This window comes from Aythya fuligula, chromosome 1 (assembly GCF_009819795.1).
Source record: "Aythya fuligula isolate bAytFul2 chromosome 1, bAytFul2.pri, whole genome shotgun sequence".
NCBI classification, from domain to species: domain Eukaryota; kingdom Metazoa; phylum Chordata; class Aves; order Anseriformes; family Anatidae; genus Aythya; species Aythya fuligula.
Genome location: NC_045559.1, coordinates 179,382,388 through 179,404,305, shown reverse-complemented (window position 1 = coordinate 179,404,305; position 21,918 = coordinate 179,382,388). Strand labels below are relative to the sequence as shown.

General features: G+C 43.1%; 1 protein-coding gene across 1 annotated transcript in view; it reads right to left on the bottom strand.

Moving 5' to 3' along the window:
* Window positions 1-21,918, bottom strand: part of WDFY2 (WD repeat and FYVE domain containing 2) — a 55,877-nt gene that overhangs the window by 4,522 nt on the left and 29,437 nt on the right. Inside the window, exons 2-8 of the mRNA XM_032206599.1 lie at window positions 21,020-21,087; window positions 16,004-16,077; window positions 9,832-9,886; window positions 7,220-7,370; window positions 5,264-5,376; window positions 4,255-4,381; window positions 1,892-1,997 (exon numbers count right to left, since the gene is read on the bottom strand). Of these exons, the coding sequence (XP_032062490.1) occupies window positions 1,892-1,997; window positions 4,255-4,381; window positions 5,264-5,376; window positions 7,220-7,370; window positions 9,832-9,886; window positions 16,004-16,077; window positions 21,020-21,087 (694 nt within the window). The remainder of the gene's footprint in view (window positions 1-1,891; window positions 1,998-4,254; window positions 4,382-5,263; window positions 5,377-7,219; window positions 7,371-9,831; window positions 9,887-16,003; window positions 16,078-21,019; window positions 21,088-21,918) is intronic.

The window sequence follows — 21,918 nt, the reverse complement described above, 5'->3', positions numbered from 1 at the left end:
AGATTAAAACAAGGAATCGAGGGATAACATGGCTTAATTCACTCGAATGCAAATCTCAGAGATGTAGGAAAACCTGATATCAAAGTGAATGCTGAGCAAACATCAAGTGGAAAAAAAACAAAAACAAACACCTTAAATCACGGGAAAATACCAAAGCCAACATCCAAAATAAAGCGCTGTAGGACCCCAAAAAAGGTGCTAAAATCTCAAAGGTTTATGTTTTGGAAGTGTTTTAGCACAATGGAGAGACACCCTATGGTGTTGTGGGTGACAAGAAGAACCCAAATAGCAATAGTCAGGGAAAGCAGCGCACCCATTAGCACCTGCTGCTAAGCCCTCATTTAGCTAATTATATTTTTCCTCCAGTCTTCTCACATCACTTCTGTCTGTTTTGCAACAAACCAACCTTCACCCCTTCCTGCAGCCTCTCGAAGGCAGCGGCTAAGTAAGGTTTTCATTTCTGGGTGAAGTAAGGTTTTCATTTGTGGCTGAAGTAAGGTTTTCATTTCTGGATGCTCAGGCTGCAGCAGAAAGGAAACATCTGGTGGGAGGGAGGAACCTGCTTTGCTTTCGTTTCACTTTTGGAGCTGATGACATAATTGGCCATTAGATGAGCAATTAAAGAGAGCCAACTGGAATGCTAATTCATGTTAAAAAAAAAAAAAAAAAAAAAAGGAGCAGGAGTAGCTCGGCTCCTGCCTAGGCCTATTTCAGTCAGTTTTAAAATCCAATTTTCCACTTATCGTTCCTCCTTGCTCAAGGGAGACTCACACAGCCCGAGGAGACCAAAACCCTCGTGGAGAGGCAGCAAAGCTGATTAGAGACGGTGCTGCTACAAGCACAGGCTGCCCTGAGAGAAACTCATCACCCTTATCCCTCCTTGCTTTTCTCTACTTACAGCGGTCTTCCCCATCCCGTGCTAAAAGGATAAGGTGGAGGAAAGCACCCAGAAGTGTGTTTTCAGCTGAATTCCTTGCAGCCACAGCCCCACGCTGGCTGGGATTAACCTCTCCTTACCCCAACCTGCCTACCAAGGGCATTCGGGGTATTTGTGGTGCCTGTGCCCACCCGCAGCCTCGCCCACCCGTGGGAGCAGGGCAGAGCATTAAGCACGGCTGCTGCCTCCGTGCAGGAAAGCGCAGAGGCTTGCCGTGACTCATTTTGCCAGAATGTGCCACGTTCACCACCAGGGCTGACGCCTGACTCACTCGCTCACCCCGCTGAGCCAGGTCTTCGAAGCTGCTGAGCAGAGGCAGCTCCCACAGCACCGAAGACCCAGGGTAGGTTTCTGCACGTGGCTGCGTTTGCTGGCCATGCAGCACGAAAGGAATTGGGAGTGCGTGGGTGAGATCTCACTGTCTGGGGCACCAACGTCATCATTTACCCAGTTATGTGTGTTTATACCAGAAGGGAGCAAGACCTGGTAGCAGGTGAGGCTGAAGCCCTAACTAAACGCCTTTTAGCAAGAATAAGGGAAAAAAAAACCACCTGGGTTGCAGGTTTCCAGAGATGACAAAGAGCTTTCTTATTCTGCTTCCTTAAATAAAAATAAAAAAATATCAATCTATCCATTTACCTCTGAAATATTTCTCGTGATGTCCTGAAAAAACAAAGCAGAACATCTCACGATACCCTCCTCAGAGGATGTCTTTTAGAGTAGTAAAGAACAGAAACCATTTAGCAGCTTACCTAATACACATTTTCTGCCAGATAATTTCCCCTGTACCGTGTTATCAAAGGCATGGCATAATTGCTGTATAATAACTGGAGCATGTCCAACAACATTTTTAATGCCTGGAAAGATCTTGTTTGAACGGAAAGCTGCACACCTTAGGAAGACCCCTTCTTCCCAAGACTGTTTCAGACCGAATCGGCAAGAGCAGGCCCCTACCTCCTGTCTCTCAACATCCATGTTCCAGACAACGATTCCCCCGTCGGCACCACACGAGATGAGCTGCCGAGTGTGGTGAGCATAGGAGAGGGACTGAACTCGGTCACTGGAAAAGAAACAAGACAGTTACTAATCAGCCATTTAAGGCTAGCACAAAAGTAAGCACAGAACGTACAATAAAGCAATATAAATCACCCGTTTGTCTGTATGCTGTTGTTTCTTTCTTTTTTTTTTTTTTTCCTTGTTTTTAATTTTCTTGGTATTCACTGGATGCAAATTGGTGGCTTCGCTGTCCAGGTGGGACCAGAGCCAGAGCGTTGCTCACCTGGGCAGCATCCACAAAAGCAAGGACCGGTTCTGGTAACTGGTTTCACTGCTCCTGGGACTGGGAGCTGAGCTGGGAAGCCAGAACAGGGCTGCAACTGCAGGGTCTCTCCCACTCACACCTGAGTGCCCCGGTAAGGCGGCCACAATGTGCCCTTGTGGCCAAGAAGGCCGATGGTGTCGTGGGGTGCATTGGGAAGAGTGCTGCCAGCAGGGCAGGGGAGGTGATCCTCTCCCTCTACCCAGCCCTGGTGAGGCCACACCAGGAGTGTTGTGCCCAGTTCTGGGCTCCCCAGTACCAGAGGGACGTGGAGCTACTGGTGTGAGTCCAGAGCAGGGCTGCTTAGGTGATGAGGGGTCAGGAGCACCTGTCATGAGGACAGGCTGAGAGAGCTGGGCATGTTTATCCTAGAGAAGAGAAGGCTGAGAGGGGATCTTATCAGTGTCTATAAATATCTGAAGGGAGGGTGTCAAGAGGATGGGGCCAGACTGTCTGCAGCGGTGCCAGAGACAGGACAAGAGGCACTAATTGAAACACAGCAAGTTCCACCTGAATGGGAGAAAGCACTGTGAGGGTGACAGGGCACAGGAACAGGCTGCCCAGAGAGGCTGTGGATCCTTCTCTGGAGATATTCAAACCCCACCTGGATGGGATCCTACGCAGTGTGCTCTACATGATCATTTTTGGCAGGGGTGTTGGACTGGATGATCCCCAGAGGTCCCTTCCAGCCTCAGCCATTCTGTGACTGTGTTTTGGTAACACTCTGCAACATCTAGAAACAAAGCCCTGAAGGACTGCTGAAGGTTTTCTTTCAGCACTAACAAGCATGGAGAATTTCAAAAATAACAGAGGAATTGCTAAACTGTTTCTAAGCCTTCCCAAGGTAAGGTGGATGATTTAGGTGCTTTTGCTTCTTCTTTGAAAGAAAAAGCAGCATTTAAGAAACAATACAGTTTAAACCCACTATGTATTTTTTGATTCTTTCTTCCTTCAGCCTACCTTCACAGCGCTGACCTGCTGGCTCCAGCGTCACCATTAAGCGAAATGTTTCCTGATCCCCATTGTCATTAGGACCGGGTCTGTAAACAGCATGGAGCCAGCCAACAGCCATGCTACCGATTAAGATCCAGAGGCTAACTTCATACCAGAAGAACTAATTTCCACAGCAATAAATATAGCACAAGTGCATTAGCAAGCGCCAGCGTTAGGGTTCAGGAGTGATCTAGGAATTCCCACAAGAACTCTGCAGTGCTCTGAAATCCCAGCGGCCTGACCAAACCACTCAGCAGAGCACAGCATCACTCGAGGGAACTGGATGAATATGGAAGAAGCTGTAAATACTGCCAGACCAGAACCACCACGGGATTTTGCCTCTCCACACCTGAGCCTGGCGTGCCAGTCCCACATGTGAGCCAGCATTTAAAAGGCTCAGAAGTCATTGCAGCTACAGCCAGCCTACCTCTAGCCTAATGAAGGCCCAGCACAGGCTTACTCTTCTTCAAAGACTTCTACTGTACAATGCACGTGTGAGGTCTGTACGTGCAGAGATGAAGCCTCTTAGCATTACAGAGATGTTGAAGGCCCATATGGGCAAAGCACATCACCTCCAGCCTGAATTACAAGTAAAGTGAGACGGAAAAGACCCGGTTAGCATGGAGTAAAACGGAACTAATTGTCCAAGCCTGATGCTCCCTCTAGGGGAATGAAAGAACCTGACACCTTAAAGCAAGAATTTCCCTGCAGCTGTTTTCGTTTGAGGACCCTTCCTTTCCAGCAGAGGTGCACTAACACATTCAGGACTGCAGATAGTTGTGCTTTCTTTCACTACCCTTTGCAGACTTTTAAACTAGCCTGTGGGCCCCAAACTGAAAAACTCACTTTAAACAATTTATTCTGGTTGTATATGGGCCACAGGGAGTCACACATACAAGCTTGAGGCATGTGAAAACTGTAACCTCTGGGCTGTTTCTGTTTCCAGATGTGGCTTCTGCCTTCAGCTTTTCTCCCATAAAAGCAGAAGGAAGGGCTTTGAACGTACTTATGTCCTTGCAGCTCGATGGCTGTTCCTTTTCTTCCTCCAATATCCCACATTATAATGGAATGATCAGAACTGCCTGAGAATAAAACTCGCTGTATTGGGTCCCAACAGAGAGCAGTGACGCCGCCTGAAATAGGAGATGCACAGAACACTCATTTCATTACAGAAGAATGCAGCTAAATATACAGGTACATATTTAAAGATATCACCAAATATACAGATAAATATTTAAATATATCACCAAAAACAAAGAGAGTGATTAAAAGCGGTCTCTTTAGCCAGGGCCATGCAGCCACTGTACTGGCCATCTGCCTGGAAATGTTACCGAAGCCCTAACCTGCTCTTCTGCAGCCAGAGGGCTCAGCTGCTGCTCCTGTGGATGAGCCCACTGAGCAGCAGAGTGCAGCAGCAGGAAAGCCACCATATGATGGTCACGGTGTGACTGCACAGCTTTTCATCTCCACCACTCCCAGGTGACAGATTTTACAGCAAAACAGAAGGCAGTGGGAAATGTACAGAAATCTGCACAGTATCACAGCATTTAGTCACAGAGGAGGGACACGAAGGGAAGGTGCTGAGGAATGATCATTTCTTCTGTTAAGCAGCAAGTTCACATCCCAGGGCTGCTGTTTGTAAAGCATGATGGAGCACAAGCCCCAGCAGCAAAGCAACCACTCAGCTCCTCCAACGAGCACATCTTGGATGTGCATATCCCACCGGGGCAGTAACATCTACCAATATGGGTCTTTCCCCAGGAAGCATCTTTTCCACCTTCCAGAGTTACTGCCACTTTTGTCCACATTCTACTTTAATTAGCAGTAACTGATTGGGGTATTTTCTGTACTTAGTCTAATCCCTCTTCTTTTCACCAATAAAGAACAAACTCCCCTGAGCTGTAGGGACAGTTTGAGCTCCCTTCCATGCTATTTACTGTTTCACAGGAGGGTTACATTGCTGTGATGCCACGCACAGATGAAGAACCACATAGGGTCTCCTCCTCAAGCCTTACCTGTGTGTCCCTTAAATGTTGTAACAAGGCTGCAGGACTCTTGCTCTAGCTTGAGTATGGTTACTTGCCCAGAATGATCACCAACAAACACGTGCCGGGTTTCCACATCAAATCTGATGGATAAATGCTGAGGAATATACACTGTTTACACACAATTTTGTTTTATGCACTGCTTTTCATGACTTTTTAATGCTTTTAACGTGAGTGTGCTGCAACCTCATGAATAGTGCTCCAGTTTCAAGGAGGTACTCAGGGTGTACTTTTAGATATCAAACTCATAGCTGTTCATATTAATAATGCAGTCTCCCTGAGTAAACCGAACAGCAAGAAAAAAAGAGACTATTCCTGAGGATATAAGAACATAATAAAAATACAAATTATGAAATGCCTTGGAAGTAGCTCTTTGCCATGAACAGAAGAGACTCATCTCCCCAGGCTCTCTAGCTTAGGTGCTAGAGTCTGATGGTGTTTATTATTCCTCTTTCCTTCCATAAAATTGTTTAAAATAACTGTTCCTTGTTTCCTGCTTCTTTGTTATATTTAGGTATACAAATAAAACTCTCATCTTTTTTCCAGACCACTGGCCAGTGTCACAGAAGTCCTCCAGAAGATTATCTCCGTAAATGGTTTTTAATAGCAATTGCTCATGTTGCAAGAGCCAGTCAATGTTTTATGTCCAATCTGGGGAAGTGCCGGCTACACCAGGTGTATCACACACCATATTCTAAACAGAATAAAATCCAGACCTGTTCAGCCACCTACTGGAACAATTTCAACAGGTTCTGACCTCTTCATCTGATTTAATTGCACATTTAGATTCCATAGTGCATATTAAAGGATCAATTGCTTCACATTGATCAAATACAGTCAGGACACTGGGGAAAACGACAACAACAACAACAACACAAACAACCAAACCCAAACATTCATGGTTCTGCCAAGTTTTTTGCAGTATTTGTTAATGGCTGTCTTTTCCCCAGCCCCCCACCAGCATGACCCAATGATCCAAATTAAAGCGTCCTCCAAAACTTGGAATCACTCGAACCAGTCTGCTCTCTAGAGAGCTTTAGGAAATGCAGTACCAATTTCTATATCACACTTTCTAAAATATTAATTAATTAATTTAAAACTGAGTTCACCCACTATGCCATTTAGATCAGTTTGCCCTTCATTCAGCCAGAAGATATAAAGCAAGTACCTAAATTTCCCTTGCTCAGAGTATAATTTTGAGTCAGTCTCATTTCCCATGAACTAGCAAAACACACATCATCTCTAGCACATATGCTATGGGGCACTAAAAGTCTGTTTATGCTAACCCTTGCTTTCAGCCTAAGAGCTCATACTTTTCTACTTCCCTTTTCATTTGCAATAAAGCTGAATTAATATTTCTTTTATTGTCAGGCAGCTGGGGCAGCTCTAGGTGAATAAGCCACTTGAGTGCCATTTCTGGAGCCATTTATTCTTTAGTTGGCCCAAATTCCCAATGCACAGTGGGCTGTTCCAGAGTGAAGGACAAGTACTCATTATTTCATATTAAAGTCATTTAATTCTTCCCATGCATAGACATACACACACACACATGCTGACCTGATCGCCGACCTACTTTGCTACCATTAATTTTTAGAAAAAAAAGAATGCACTGCATGTTTGAACGAAGGCCCTGTCCTTATTTATTACAATAGCAGACCACAACAGGTTGCAGATTGCCCATTGTTTTGCTCAGAAATGCTAAGACCTAAATATGCCACCACATATTAAGGAGACAAAGCAAGGAGAACAGTTAGTGTTGGGCTGTTGTGTTTTTTTTTTAATCGGCTTTAGATAACTGTTTCTCTAACAAAACACTGAACCTACACAAGGCACTAAAAACGGAGGACAATTAGGGAAATAAAAAAAAAAAAGAAAGCTAACAAACAAAGAGGCTGTTTAAGTGCCAAAGAGCTCAGCAAAGGATACTGCAGGCCACAGGCTCCCGCGCTGGTGCGGTACCCTCCCAGGCGCTGGCCGCTCTCCGAACAGTGCCACGTGAAGTTCTTGTCTTGGCCGGTGCTCAGCACCCACTCCATCTCCAAGACGAACAGAATCATTATGACCCTGCTTTGATGAGCTGAAAATTAAGCAGACAGACATATAATTGTACTACTGCAAAGAACATGCAGGCAGAAGACCCCTGGAAACGGCACCCCTTGCACCCAGCTTTGCCATTCCCTACTCATCTGCTCACCCTCCCCTATAGAAGAAGCTCCTGGTCAATAATCCTCTTGACATGAGATACCATAAAAGCCTGTAAGGTTCTTCCCCTGAACATTCAACATTTGTGTGAGGAAGAGAAGCAAAACTTAATTCCTTCCACGCCTACAGCAGCCATCTATTGTTTCAGGTAGCCCATGTCTTCCTTCCATCCTTGTACCATCACCGACAAAGCAGCCATTGTGGAAAAGGCTCTGTTTAAACCTGTCTTGAGCTGGTTTTCTGACAGCAGAGCAGATGCCCACGTGGCAGCATGCTGCTGCTCCTCCTGCTGTGAGCTCTGGTGGCTGTGGGCTGCCGATCGCGGTGCCCCAGCAGCAGGAGGAGTTAGGGGCAGGCACAGCCCGACAGCAGAGGGAAGCTTTAGCATCGCATGGGAATCAGCTAAAAAGAAAATGGGGAAAAAACAACAAATAAAAAAAGGAAAAGATCACAGCTGGGCAAGATGAATAAACCAGCTGAATGAATAAATTGCTGCTGCTGCTACCTAAATAAAGCCCTCAAAAGCTTTTCATTAAAGCAATGGAACCCAGGCTTGTACAGAGGGCTTTTTGTATGAATGACCAGTGGGTTTGGTTGTGAAGTGCTGATTGAGCTGACGTTTTAATAAAACAAGTGGCTTGAAAGATGTGCCGAATTATTCCCAGCTGTAGCTGAACAGTGACTGCCGTGCTCCTCAATCCATGGGCCTACTGGTTTATTACTGTTCTGGGACCCGGCAACATGTGTTGCACAAAGAAGGCTGCTTGCATTTGTTTGTGTAAAAGCTGACACTCTGGAAAGATTAAATGCCTTTGGAAGCATAAAAACCACCCCAAACCCTCCATTTGAAATGCAGAGAAGTTCCTTGGAACAATATGGAAAGATTGCTGTCTACCCTACAGGAATTTGGGTACAGAAATTGAAGGAATCTGGCCCGTGCAAGGCTTAAAGAAGTAAAGTTTCAGATGGTTGGAAGTTGGTAGTAGAGCAAGGAAGAAGCCTGAGCCCTGGGATCAGTAAAGGCTCAGGAACATGAAGCAGCAAAATAGAAAGCTGGTCCTTCATTCGTGGGTTTGACCACTGCTGGTGTGCAGAAAAAAAATGATTTGAATTGTACTCCTAAGAGAAAGCAGCAGCAAGTGCCATGCAAGGAGCAGGCTGGAGAGAAGATGGAAAGGGGAAGAGCCATGCCTGGAGAAAACAGGCACGAGGGTCTGCACTGTACATAAGGGAAAAAAGGTAACAAACACAGCCAGCACATAGCCATGCACAGTGCAGGGCAAGAGGTTTTGCTGGGGGAAAGCTGCAGAAATGAAGAGCAGCATCAAGCAACAAAAGAGAGGTAGGAGTTAGTAGTAATAAATAAAAGGGATGGACTGCCTGTTTCCAGTGTGAAGGGGATACATACAAAACCTCACTTCAGCTCACCCACCCTTCCTAGGGTGTGATTAGCCTGCAGGATTGAATCCAAGCATGCCACTGGATAAGCTAATTGCAAAGGGAGTTGCAGAGCTGATAACAGGACTCTGCATTGCAACAATTTGAACATGAAACCCAGCTGGGTCAAACTTCGGTGACCGTGGAACAAACCATAACCTCAGATACTAATGACTTGTAGAGCAAGACTGCAGCAATCTTATGATTTTCATACAGAGACTTTCATAGAGAAGCATAATGCTCATCATATATCACCCAAGTCTAATAGCTAAGGAGATAAAAGAATAAACTGTAGCATGTATTTATTACTTTTATAAGAATACCTACCCCAAGTGCAGCATCGTTTATAAGTTTAACAAGGATAAATAGCCAGGCTTCTTAAAGCATCACATTAATGAATATGAGAAGGCAATTAGAGAAGTTATGGTTTAATATTTCTTGGCCTTTTACTATGACAGGTATCCAATGATAATCTTGAGACTACTGAAACAAACGTTTATTGAAATATAACCAGACTGACCCCAAAAGCTACAGTCCTAAATGCCTCAGCCCTAAAAGATGGTTAGTCTTCTAAATTGCTTCATTAGATACGCTATATTACTACACAATAAAAATTAACATTTCCTTTCCCTCCACAGCCTGGATTTTGGACTGTTTGCTGTCTAGAATGATATTCCTAAGGAACATTTAAAATGAAACACAGAACATGAAATAGCTCTTTAAAAGTCTTGCAATCTCAGAACAAAGCACATTATTGATCTACTGGTAAAAACAACATTAATATTAGTTTAAAAACAAAATCACAGAAAAGGAGGCTTCTTTCAATTCACAGCCCTGAAGAGCACTTCAATAAAAATTAATGACAATACAGACTCATTAACATGGATCAGAGGTCTTACCTTGGTAACTTTTCACTAGTGTCATCTTATTGTAATCTTCTGATAAGATGAATTCCTGAAGGAAGAGAAAAACACAAAACAGAGAAACAGTGCTTAGCTATGTGAAGTGTTTGGGAATGTTTTCACTTGAATTTGTTACCAATGTAAGCTCTCCCTTTGCAACCACAGCACTATCTACACTTTTGCTAATTTTGAATACCTCGATCTAAAAGAAACCCCACAAGTTATTTCACTTTTTAAAACTGCCTAAGAAAGCTTCACGAGTGCTTCTGAACAGAAAGGTGGAGATAAGGGAGGAACTAATGAAAAGAAGTTCTAAAAGCTGGCCAAAGTGGCTGGCACAGACCAAACAACCCCTGGTTTAGGATTACTTGGGCAGACATCTCTATGTGCATCCAGCTATAAATGCATGTGTGTGCACACGTGCATGCACACCCCAACTCGTACACATAGGATAATTAATTTAAATTTGTGTGAGTGCCCCCTGAAGTTGCTCATTCCAAACTACACACCGATAATCTGGGAGGGGGATGCAGTTCAGATTTCTGTTCAGAAGTCTCTCTGTACTCAAATAAACCCAGACCTTTTCCTCCTTGATTTTATCCCACTGTTGGTTAATATTTACTCTGGTATCTCAGAGGCAGACCTTCCTGCTTTGCTACTGCTCCACCGCGGCTAACTGTGCACGGGCAGGGAGGGCAGCTGAGCACAGACTTCAGCTGCCTGGGGACACATGCATGGGGTGACCCATCCTGCTCCCCTGCAGCCAGGGAAGAGCACGCCTAACAGGAGATGGTCTGCAGTCCTGCTGCCTTGGATTAACCACTGATCCAGCTTTCTGAGGAGGAAATTATGAAAAACAGCAGTAAAGAGTCTGCATTGCAGTCTCAGCTCCTGGAAAAGTCCCATATGGTTACACCAAAGGAACACCTGGGTGTTTCTGCCACTTGTTTTAGAGAGGGGAGTTGCTCAGGGCAGGGGAAACAGCGCCACAATACAACCCCTGCAACGTCACTCTGGAGGAAAAACCCAGGCAAAGGGTAGGCTCAGCAGCACCACCACATGAAATTAGCTTTCAAACCACTCTCAGGTATTTGTGTGCACACGCCACGTACTCAGAGAAACACAAGAAAAAACAAGGAGCTTGAAAACACATTGTATTAATTATTTATAAACAATCTTTACAGAAACTCCCCGGGCTAATCTCCCTAGGGGATAGAAGTAAAACCTAATTTGTTTAATCTAGAAAGAGAGTGAAAACAAGAGGAATGTCATTAAACACAAGATAAACTGAATTTTAAAGCACACAATTGTGAAATATTCATGTATAATAAGCACTGCCAAAAGCACTGTGCAGCAGACAGGTAGAGAGGCCTGAGCTTCATGAGACTACAGACTATTATCATAGCAAACCAAATGCTTCGTGCAGGAGAGTATGAGAAGACAGTCTAACCACTGAAAAGCTGATATTTACCCACATTTTCTAAACTGGAGCAAAGACGGTTGCTCTGTGCTTCCTGTGGGGTCACTAGGTGATTAGCATGGCTTTGCAGCACCAGGATTACCCCTAACCCATCATACCTAATGCTTGGCATCAATGTGGAGAGGCCACCATAGCCGTCTCTTGAAAAGCTACAGAGCCCAGCTTCCAGGAAAACAACTGTGAGTGGGTTGAGGCATTTATGTATTTTGCTGTTACTAGGTTTCTGCTTGTAAATTAGTTATAAATATGTTCTCTTGAATTGTGCTATTTCATCTTCCCCTCCTTTATTCTGATCTCCCTCCCCTCAGCTTTCCCCAGGCAGCCGAGGCCTACACCGGGGAGCGTTATTTAAACAGCAGCAACAAATCACTTAGGGCAGCTGGCTTTGTATACCAGGGTCACCTTAACTCGACGAACTACAGAGCGTTAAAAATCTGCTGCACCTCCCTGCCTCCTTCTGGGGGAAGTGGTTTCCATTAACCACCGCCTGCAGAATGTTAAAGCCACCACATGAAATGCTTCGCTACAAAGCCCGACTGAAGCAGCACGCTTTGCTACGAACACTAACTGTCTGCTGTCGTCGCCCCTAAAAACAACAGCTTTAATTGCTGCAGCGTGTGGTGGGAGATGATGTCTGCCTTCCCCACCGATGTGCCCGGCCTGGTACTGCCCCCAGATTTCACTGTGGTGACGCACGGATGCTGGTGACCAGAGCGTCAGAGGAGAGGAAGAACGTGGTTTGCTTTCTCACTATATTTTGGCATTTTGCCGTTGACAAACTTGATGTGGCCAGTCTGTTCAGCTACCTGCAGTGGAAGACTGAAAAAGGCGTTTGAAACTCTCCGTTGTAATGCACTGAATCAAAACACGACTGCAATTCATAAGGTTTACCCCGGTATTGACTACCTATGTCTGCTGTAATGCCAACCACAGTTCCACACGACTGCTACACCACGCCTTACAAACAGATGGACACAGTCCCAGTAACATGAATATTGGATATCATGTGTTCTTTTTTATGACCCCAAAAGACTCCTTGCTTCTCCTTTTCTCCCCTGAAAGCACACGTTACTCTGAGAAGCATCTCCTTGGCTTTTCATTTTCTAATCTTCCTCCATTTCTTTTCCTTCTTGCTCCCCTGCACGCTGTCACATGCTCTTCTCTTCCACTGCCCTCCTTCCCCTATCCCTCTCAAGGCCAAATGTTTTAGTTATGTCAACAGACAGGTATTTTAACACGGGGCACCTTGCTCCAGAAATTCATGCCCCGTTGCACATACATTGTTGTCCGCACCGCAAAAACACTGACTACATCTTTTTAACGTTAATTATTCCCGTTAAGGTAAACAAAACCCATTCTGGGGTGCATGTTTTTCAGGGTCCTTGTCCACGGGGCTGACCGATGTGACCCAAGGACTAAAGAAGAGCCGTGCCCTTGCAGGGCTGCAGGTGGATATCAAGTGATGTATCACAAAATAGCTCTAGAGACCTCTGCACAGGCAACTGAATCCCTCTGAGAGTCAATAATGTTTATATATTAGCCATGTGTTACCCATTCACAACTGAGTTTCCACCCCCGGGAATTTACAGCCTGTGCTCTGATAGATGCTGCCATTTCGACAGCACCGTGTGGATCTCCTTAGAGGTTTGACTTCATCCTATTAACACAAGTGACTGACAGCGCTCTCACCACGTCTGCCAGGGAACTGGCTTCATAAACGGAGGAGAACGAAGACCCTTAAATCTGCTGCCAGAGCCCATGTCTACAACTGTCACAAAGAAAGCTCTAAAAAACGATTACAGCGTTTTCACTTTATAAAGCACAAAGAGTGGAAGGGGATAGAAGCTATCATGTACTTTTCTTGAGGGAAAAAATACAAAACTTCCCACTGTGGCAGAGGTGCATACCAGCAGACAGAGCCTAGGTATTCAAGTGCTGTTTACAACCAAACCTGTGGACACCTGCAAGATCAAATGATGTGGACAATGAAACTATCCTAAGTGCCACCCCCAAGGGATAATTCTGAGGGGGCTGCTCTGATGCCCTGTTTCCTTGTGGCCCATCTCAAATCGTGTAATAGCTTCAGTTGGACACGTGCAGGGCCAGAAAGATCATTGTCATTCAGCTTCAGCTATTTAAAAACTAAATGCCTCTGTTAAATCTTCCCAGAAATAGGGAGGGAGATCTATGCCATTCTAAGACAGATTCAAGGGTAAATAATACGGGTATCTCCAAGGGCAATTCACCTCTCTCTACCAGTGGCAGAGCCTAGTGATTGACTTTGTCTAGGAAGCTGACTTTTGGATGAAATTAGGTGAGGAGTTAGATCGTGGCTATGGACGTCTCCTGTTTATTCCAAGCGATAAACCTTTCCTCTGTTGCTTTTCATTGTGATTTCTTGAGGGACTTTGCACCCATTAAAGTATTTTTCCTCCCATTCAGAGCAAGGAATTTATGACCACTGTAGCATCTTTTGGCAGTCTCGAAGACGCGAAGTAACAGAAGTGCCATTTCTCCTAAAAAAGCAAGGTACATATATATTTATGTGTATATATATATATATATATTTATGTGTATATATATATATATATATATATATATATATATATATATATGTGCGTGTATATGAAGATCACAGGAGACTCTTTGCTTGTTGGTTGGTTTTGCTTTAGGTACCAGTGCTTTTCAAGTAAGATGCTTGACAAACTTTCACTCAAGAGAACAGTACATTGTGCTGCACCAATGTTTGTGCAGCCTGAGAAGTTATAAAAGGTTGAAAACAATCTCTTCATCTTTGTAGGAGCAAAAATTGTCACCCTGCTTCACAAGGAAAAGCGGGGCATAAAAGCTCACCTCATGGTGCCAAAGCTGGAACATCTCTCAGACAATAGCAGTGCTGCCCATCCATCTCGAAAGGCATCATCAACATTGCTGGAGCACCAAAGTTTAACCAAAAGCCATATAACTTTCAAAAGTTTCATGTAAAAGGCAGTTTCACTTTCTTATCCCTATTTACATCTGAAAGTAATATCAAGACTCCCTCTCACTGCAAAAAGATTCATTTGACAGTACGTGAACTATGTTAGCTTATACAGCCCAGGAGTCTTTTAGCCCTCACCAGGAGTCCTTTGTTCCTTGTTCTGCCTCCATCACCACCTTCAGCCCTCCTTATAGCATATTAGAGTTGTGGCTTTTCTTACAAGCCTTAGGTTTGCTGCAGAGGGAAACTTTTAATTGCTCGTGGAGCTTTGTGGAGCATATTTTCTGCAAAAGCCTCCACCACACAACTGCCTGAAGCTAGGAGGGACTAAATGAAGCAACACAGACCAGCCCTTCCCTGCCCTATGCAGTTGTATACAGAAGAGGGGAAAAGAAAAATGCAGCATGGCAACAAATACAATCTGCCTTAGATATGGCAGTGTAAGTACCCTAAGTGGCATGTTGTTTTACCATCTGAATATCTCATTCACATTCTTTAGTTTTAGAATGGAAAATACTTGACTCCATTCAGACTCTCTGACTCTTCAAAGGAAAATGCCCCAAAGACAAAGGACACATCTCTTCCATCGAGCTGGAGTACTTAAATGCTTTCTTTACTGTCGCATTCACATTCCTCAAAGGCCTGGTAAAAACAAATGTCTCCAGTAGGACTGGAAAATTAAAGCTATTTCAGAGAGTGGGAAGGAGGGAATTTCAGAAGTTCAGGGAATTCTCTGGCAGCTGTCCCACCTCCTAGATACAAATAGAGAAATCTCCTACAGGCACCCAAAATCTCTGGTGCTGAGCCATTAATATTTTTATGGGTCAAAACCTTCGCATCTTTGATACAGCTCACAGGCAACAGCTAAAAGGGTCACACATCCATTCCCAAATGCTATCTTGGCTTTAGTGCTGACAGCTGCCTTTATGTCAACCTGCAAACATTCATTCAGTTATTAAGCCCATAAAGCAGAGACAACAGCAGTAAGAGTCTGAAATGAGGATAAAAGGTTATTAAACTGAAGAGGAGTCTATTGATGAGGCAATGGTGAGACCCTCTCTGACCCATGGCTCCCTTCTACAAGGTGACATAGCACTTCACCAACCATTCCACATGAAAAATCCAATGATTAAGATCAACTGCTACTCTCTGTCCCATATCTAAAAGACAGACTCTTGTTTTAATATCCTGCCTCATTTCCATGTACACAGATCTTTCTTAGATGCTAATGAACCAAATCTTTCAGCAACAGCACTACCAACTCCTATGAAGGAAATGAGATGAAAACAAAATCTGAACCCTGAAATTTGGAAAAGCAGCTAAATATGGAGCAGAAAACCACCTTCTGCTTCTCAGAAGATGATTTTTCCTCTCTTAATTGCTGCTTTCAGGAAACTTTGGTATGACATGATTAACAAGGCACTCATTTAATAAAACAACAGCTGTTTTCTGTTGTTGTATTTTTTTTTAAGATATATGCAAATTAGGACAGTTTGTTTAGTTGCCTAATAAATATTGCAAACTTATTGCAAACTCCACTCAGTCTCTGTGTGAGGGTTGGAGCAAAATTTGCAATAATCTACCATTTTCCACACTGCAGCTTCAGTTCCACTAGCAGTAAAAATTATCTTTCCCAAACGCTAGCAAAAATATCCTCACCACAGCACACATGGGAAGCATTCCAACTAGAAATCTTTGTATGTACTTACTGAGATTGTACCATTGTCTAGACCTATGGACAGCCTTCTGGTTTCCGGGTTAAAAGACATGCATGAACATGGAGCTGAAAAAAATGAACATGATGATGAAGTTAACAAAACTGCGATTCTCAATTTCTTGAAGTTCTGGAAATCCTAAAAGTAGCTAGCATGCTTCACGATGCTTCATCATTTTGCCCCCTTCTAATAGACAAGCATTTAAAAAAAAAAAAAAACAACAGTGTTCGTGCAATTCAATCAGTCCTATCCTATTAGGACATGGAATAACTACTATTTCTTGCTCCAGCTCTTTCATTTTTCCTTACTAAAGTTATCTGAAAACAGTCTTGAGGTATGTCATACAAGAACAGCGCTGATGTCTTGATATAAGCAGTACCTGACATTCCTGTACGAATCTTACAGTTACTTAGCTGAATAATTTAGGTAGGTATTTTGTTATTGTTGGTTTTGTTTTTACTTTGCTAACAATAAAAGAAAGCACTGTAGTATGTCAGAGGCTCACATCCTATACCTGTGGTAAGAAAGTTGACTTGAATCAACGTTAACAGAAATCAGCTATCAGCCAATATCTGATATGGACTATGAGTCCAGCTGCCCCCTACTCTAGTTTCACCACAAACAACACTACTACAGTACTGCAAAATATGGCCAAGACTATTGAAAACTAGCCATAGTTTCTTATATCAATACTACTCTAATAAGCATCAGGATACACTCTTAAATTGCACGTAAGTCAGTCAGTCCCTCGAGGACCTGGAAAGGTAGGTATCAAGGGTAAAACAGACTTTTCTTGTAAAAACTCAAGAGCTATGCTTGGCTTAATTGAGAAACTGTGAAGCTGCTTTCAGAAGGCAGGGATTGTTTTCACTGCTCAGCACAACATGCAGCTGGGGGTCCTGCTGTCCCAACAAAACATTCAGTAATCGTTTTTCAGCATCAGTTGCCACAGGTAGCTAGGGGCAGGCATTCTTGCCCTTTCTGTAGTGATAAGAGTGTTTTCTAAACTGTGTTCTTGTGGTAAATATAGAGTACAGTCAGGTGTGCTTTTAGTTCTGCTCCGGGCACCCCTTGTTTTCTATTCTCCATGATGATGACTTGCAGTGCTTCAGTGACTAACAAGTTTGGAGTTCTTTCTTCCACAGTAAGCTGTACTTGGTATATTCTCCATTTGAGCAATGTCTCATCTAGGATTAAACACTTCATAAATCAGCTGTTCATCCTCATTAGTTGACCACAGAGCTGTATCAAGAAGAGGACAGTCTATGTTGACTGTTTAAAAAATAATAAAATATATAATCTCCTACTTTCATTATTGTCCCCCTTCTGTCCCCCTTGTACATTTCCTAAAGGACAACTAACTGCAAGCAGAAAGCCTACCAGATTCACATCCAGACTGACTGAATTAAACCAAAGAAAAGGCTTCAATTCAAGGAAATTGCCGGGATAGAAACAGTATATTATGGCTACTAACAGTGATGAAATTGCTCCTTTCTTTACCCCTTCCTCAGAAAAGGCAAATCCAAAGCCTCCCTTCAGATGGTGGTGCATTACAGTTATATATTCAGACTTCTAGGGTAGTAGAGAATTAGAAAGTTGCAGAAAAAGCTGAGAGAGACAAAGCAATTCTGAGCAGAGTAAACATCAAATCCTTTTAAAAGGCACTTTATGCCAGAAGAGGCATATTCTACATACCAGCTTTAAAATGCCAGACGTTGCGCATACATTGAAAGAACTGTTAGTAACTCTGAAGATGATAAACAGCTCACAAAGAAAAAGTCTCAGGTAAATTAAGCCATTTCAAGTATGCTTTTTTCCAAACAGCCTGAAACACTTCAGATACAAAAGGTGCAAGCAACTGTTTGAGACAGGCTGCTAAAAAAAAGTCACTTCTGAGTTCCAAACCCACGTGCACATAGTCACGACAGCGTAAAGAGATTTTGCTGTAATCATTTTCCTAAGGGAATTCTTCAGTAATATTTACTCTTCGAAAAATTAACATGTCAGCACTAAGCTTATGTCCACACTAATGTGGTTAAAACGATCCCAGTTGTGACCAGACTGCAGCAGCTTATGCTTTAGATGAAAATTAGACAATGCCATTCAGATACTTTAGCATGTAGGTTCATTAAAAGGAGGGGTAAAATGTAAAAAACCCTAAGCCTCCAAGATGTTTAAGAGCCCTTCAAAATAATAACCATGAAAAATAATAGCACTTTGAAGGCTCTTGACTTTAATGCCTAGCTGATTTGGATTTCAGACCAGAAAAAGATTGATCTGAACTATGACAGAGGATGTGTGGGATATTCCTGACACAGAGGTCTGGCTGTATGCTTTACCTTAAATACAAATTCAGACTGATGCTGAGATTTTTGCCTTTGGAAACTGAATTATGCAGGGAAAAGAAAAAAAAAAATAATGTCCTTCATGCACTCAACAGTGCGTCACCTCAATCAGAGGCTGACAGAAGTAGAAGAGAAATAAACTCTGTATCCGCAGTTTCAGGGACACCCCATGAAGTGCCAGAAGTGGCACAGTTTAAGGAACACATTTTGCTTTGCACAGTTTTTGACCTTCCTCTTCAAAACAAAGTGTTAACTATAAAAACCATCGTAAGACAGACATCATAAGTCATTATCTGACTCAAACCCTGGGTACTCTTCTGTCCCTCAATAAAACCTTTAGTCAGTTCTCCATCTGAGACAGTTTTTTGTCTAGTTTGGGCCTTTCTGTGTGTTTTATTTTTATGCAAAGCTTACATTTACAGACTACAATGCTCTTTCATAATTTTGTGAAAAGCAATGTGTTTTTTTTCCTCCTGTACAGATACCACCCAAAAAACGTAAAGGTTACACATATATCCATGAGGAGGATTAACTTGCTCATCAGAGGTCCATTGTTAATACAGATGTTGAGACAACTCTGGCATGAAGGAGCAGATTAGTCAGACTTCCAGTTCAGCTAGTTAGCCATACTGATACTATTCAGTGTGTATTTTTAAATAGGGGTTCTGCCTGTGGTGGTTTTTGAAAGCAGACCGAGTTCAACCAGTGGTTCAGCATGGCTGAATACAACCCACTCTGGCCACCAGCCTCCGTGACCATGCTCTGTGCAGTGCTCCAAAAAGGCCTCTTGGTGCTCGACACTGCCGTGACACTGGCTGAGAAAGCCAGCAAAAGACCACAGAAACTATACCCACCACAGTATGTTTCCATTACCCCTTCTCTTTGTAAAGGCTTGGCTGTGCAGCAATCTGGTTTGAACACCCACAGCTCTCTCTAGGCAGTCTAGGTGGGGCCGCCACTCTCACAGCTTGCTAAACAGCACAAAGGCACCACGATGACCACTTTTTTTTTTTTTTCCATAGAGAACCTCTGTGCAGGTTTGTTCTCTAGACAACAAAAACCAATGTGAAGCTAAACCAGAGGACCATCAAAAAGGTGATCCATGCAGAAACAATCATTGCCAGTCAAGCGGAAACTTGTGCAAAGGCTGACTTGGAGCCCTTGCTATGATTTCCAAGCTTAAAACCATGGCTGATAACAATGTAAGTGATGTTGCTCCAGTCTTTAATTATACCTGATCATTCTTGAAACCGGTGAATAATTCAGCATAACTTAAATGTCTCATGACTCAAAAATTTACCAGCCTTAAGTGAAGGAAGAGTATCAGATGTTCAAATCCATGAAGGAGCTTTAAAACAGCCCCCTTTGAGTGGGGCTGAATCTACTCAATCTTTTCCAACGTAGCTGTTATTACTGGCAATAATGCAGCCTCTCTTAAGACCAGAGGAAAAGCTAACAAGATTTTAAAATGCAAGCATATGCAAAAACACCACATGGAAAAAGAGAAGTATCAATGCCTAACTGTGAGAAGAACCATTTCATAACTATTTGACAGAGGTCCACAAACTGCCACATCGTTAGTTGCTTTCCAATACCCTTTTGAGTATAATCTTGAACAGAAAATAATTCTGAGGCTTGAAATATTCTTATGAGTTTGCCTAAAGGAAAGAGATCTTCCTCTCCATTTACCAGGCAGGCAAACATCAGGGCTGCTCTACAGTCCCAAGCTGCTGCTGGGTTACTAAAACTGTTTAACATTTATAGCTATTAAGTATTTTATGCATTATGGAGACAGGTGCCCTTTTCCAAATCTAGCCATGTGAGCTTAAAATACTACCTTCTCCAGATAGAATACCTCAATGGGATTGATAAATACTCCTTGATCAGTTTGATTTAAGGTCAGTTTCATTAGCTTTCTAAAGATGGGCTAACCCAGCACATTTGAAGGCAAGGGAGGAATATTCGCATACTCCTGCTGCTGGTGACCTGAGGAGTTATACCCCTGCACTCAACCCAGGTTATGACAGGGCAGTACTTTCTTCAGCTGCCTCCTGGAAAAATGGACATTGATCTGCAGTTTCTTTTAAAACATGAACACTCTCTTTGGGAGAGGAGGCCTACAGCAGATTGTACTGAAAGGATCCATCAGGGAGACTTGGTTTTTCCACATCTAATTGCAGGGGTAAAATGATTCTGCTCCTCCACTGGAAAATCTGCCTAGTATGCCCTCTATCATATTAGCTACTGCAGGATTTTAAGTTCTTATCAAATAAAATCATTTACCATTGCACTCTAATGGCCTGAGCACATGAAATAGGAAGGGCAGAGTGATTTATACTGGTGACTTACAAAGCTTTATGGACTCCATTAGAGGCAAAATGCAAGCCTACATTTTGAGCTCCCACATTTGTTGATCTATGTCTGCATTACATGCTCATCCCTTGCTAGCATATTTGTGTTCTTTCGCTGCTGTAATCCCTGATGTCTCTTGGGAGCATTAGCATACAACTTGGTAAAGCTTCGCAGAAACCAAGGGGACTGTTGAAGCATTGAATTTAACATGGATTAGTAAGCTTGCAAATGGCCGTAAACATTAGGCTTCATCAACATCAGAAGAGACATTTTGTAAATACACGGTAGATAATGAATGCTTCCTTATACTTACATGGCATCGCATGGTATATGCTGGGCCAGTACTGCCCGCTGTCTCTCTTCAGCCAGACACGAACAGTTCTACGAGAGAACAAACACAGCGCACGTGAGGAAGAACGGAAAACTATGAAAGAAAACAAAGTGGTGGCGATGAACGTGGAAGACCATCTTCAAAACTGAATTATTTCACTGAGAAGAACAATAAATGCAGAAACTCCTACAGCAGGCCTACATATCAAGCTTGGATGGTGATGAGGGTAGCTGATTCCTTGGCACGATGCAGTACTAAGCTGAATGCCTCGTAACAGTTGGCTGCCTGGCAGCCCTCCTCCTCCTCCTCCATCAGTACAGAGTTACTGAAGTGCTCCAGCCTCTCCGCAAACACATCAGTGGTTTTCCTTAGCTAGAAAACTTTCCCAGTCTTTAGGTTTCTCATATTCGTATCATATTTGCAGCTCTCTGGCACTCAATCAGCATGCCCTTCGCACAGCTGAGACGCTTGTTAGTTGTTTCCTGAACCAAGGACTGAACTGATGTACCATCCAGGTCATTAAAGATTTATTATTTCAGCTCTCAGTATCATTTACTTCGTCGGACCCAACCTCTAAAACTTCTTTCTTAACAAGACTCTCTCAAACTTCAGCTAATTTCATCAAAATGTGAGTACTAATGGTGTCAGTAGTTAAAGCAGCTGGCACACAGCCCCTAGTTAATCTCAGTAGTCATCTCCTGCTCGTTGCTGCTCATCTCACTGCCATCTATATTTCTGCCAACTCTTACCTGCCTTACTGCTCTTCAAATCCTTATTTTCTCTAATTTTAACTAGTGATTGCTCCGTCTAAAACTGCATTCCATGTTCTACTGATTTACACTAAATGTGTTAACCTTATCTAGACAACTTAGTTATCCAAG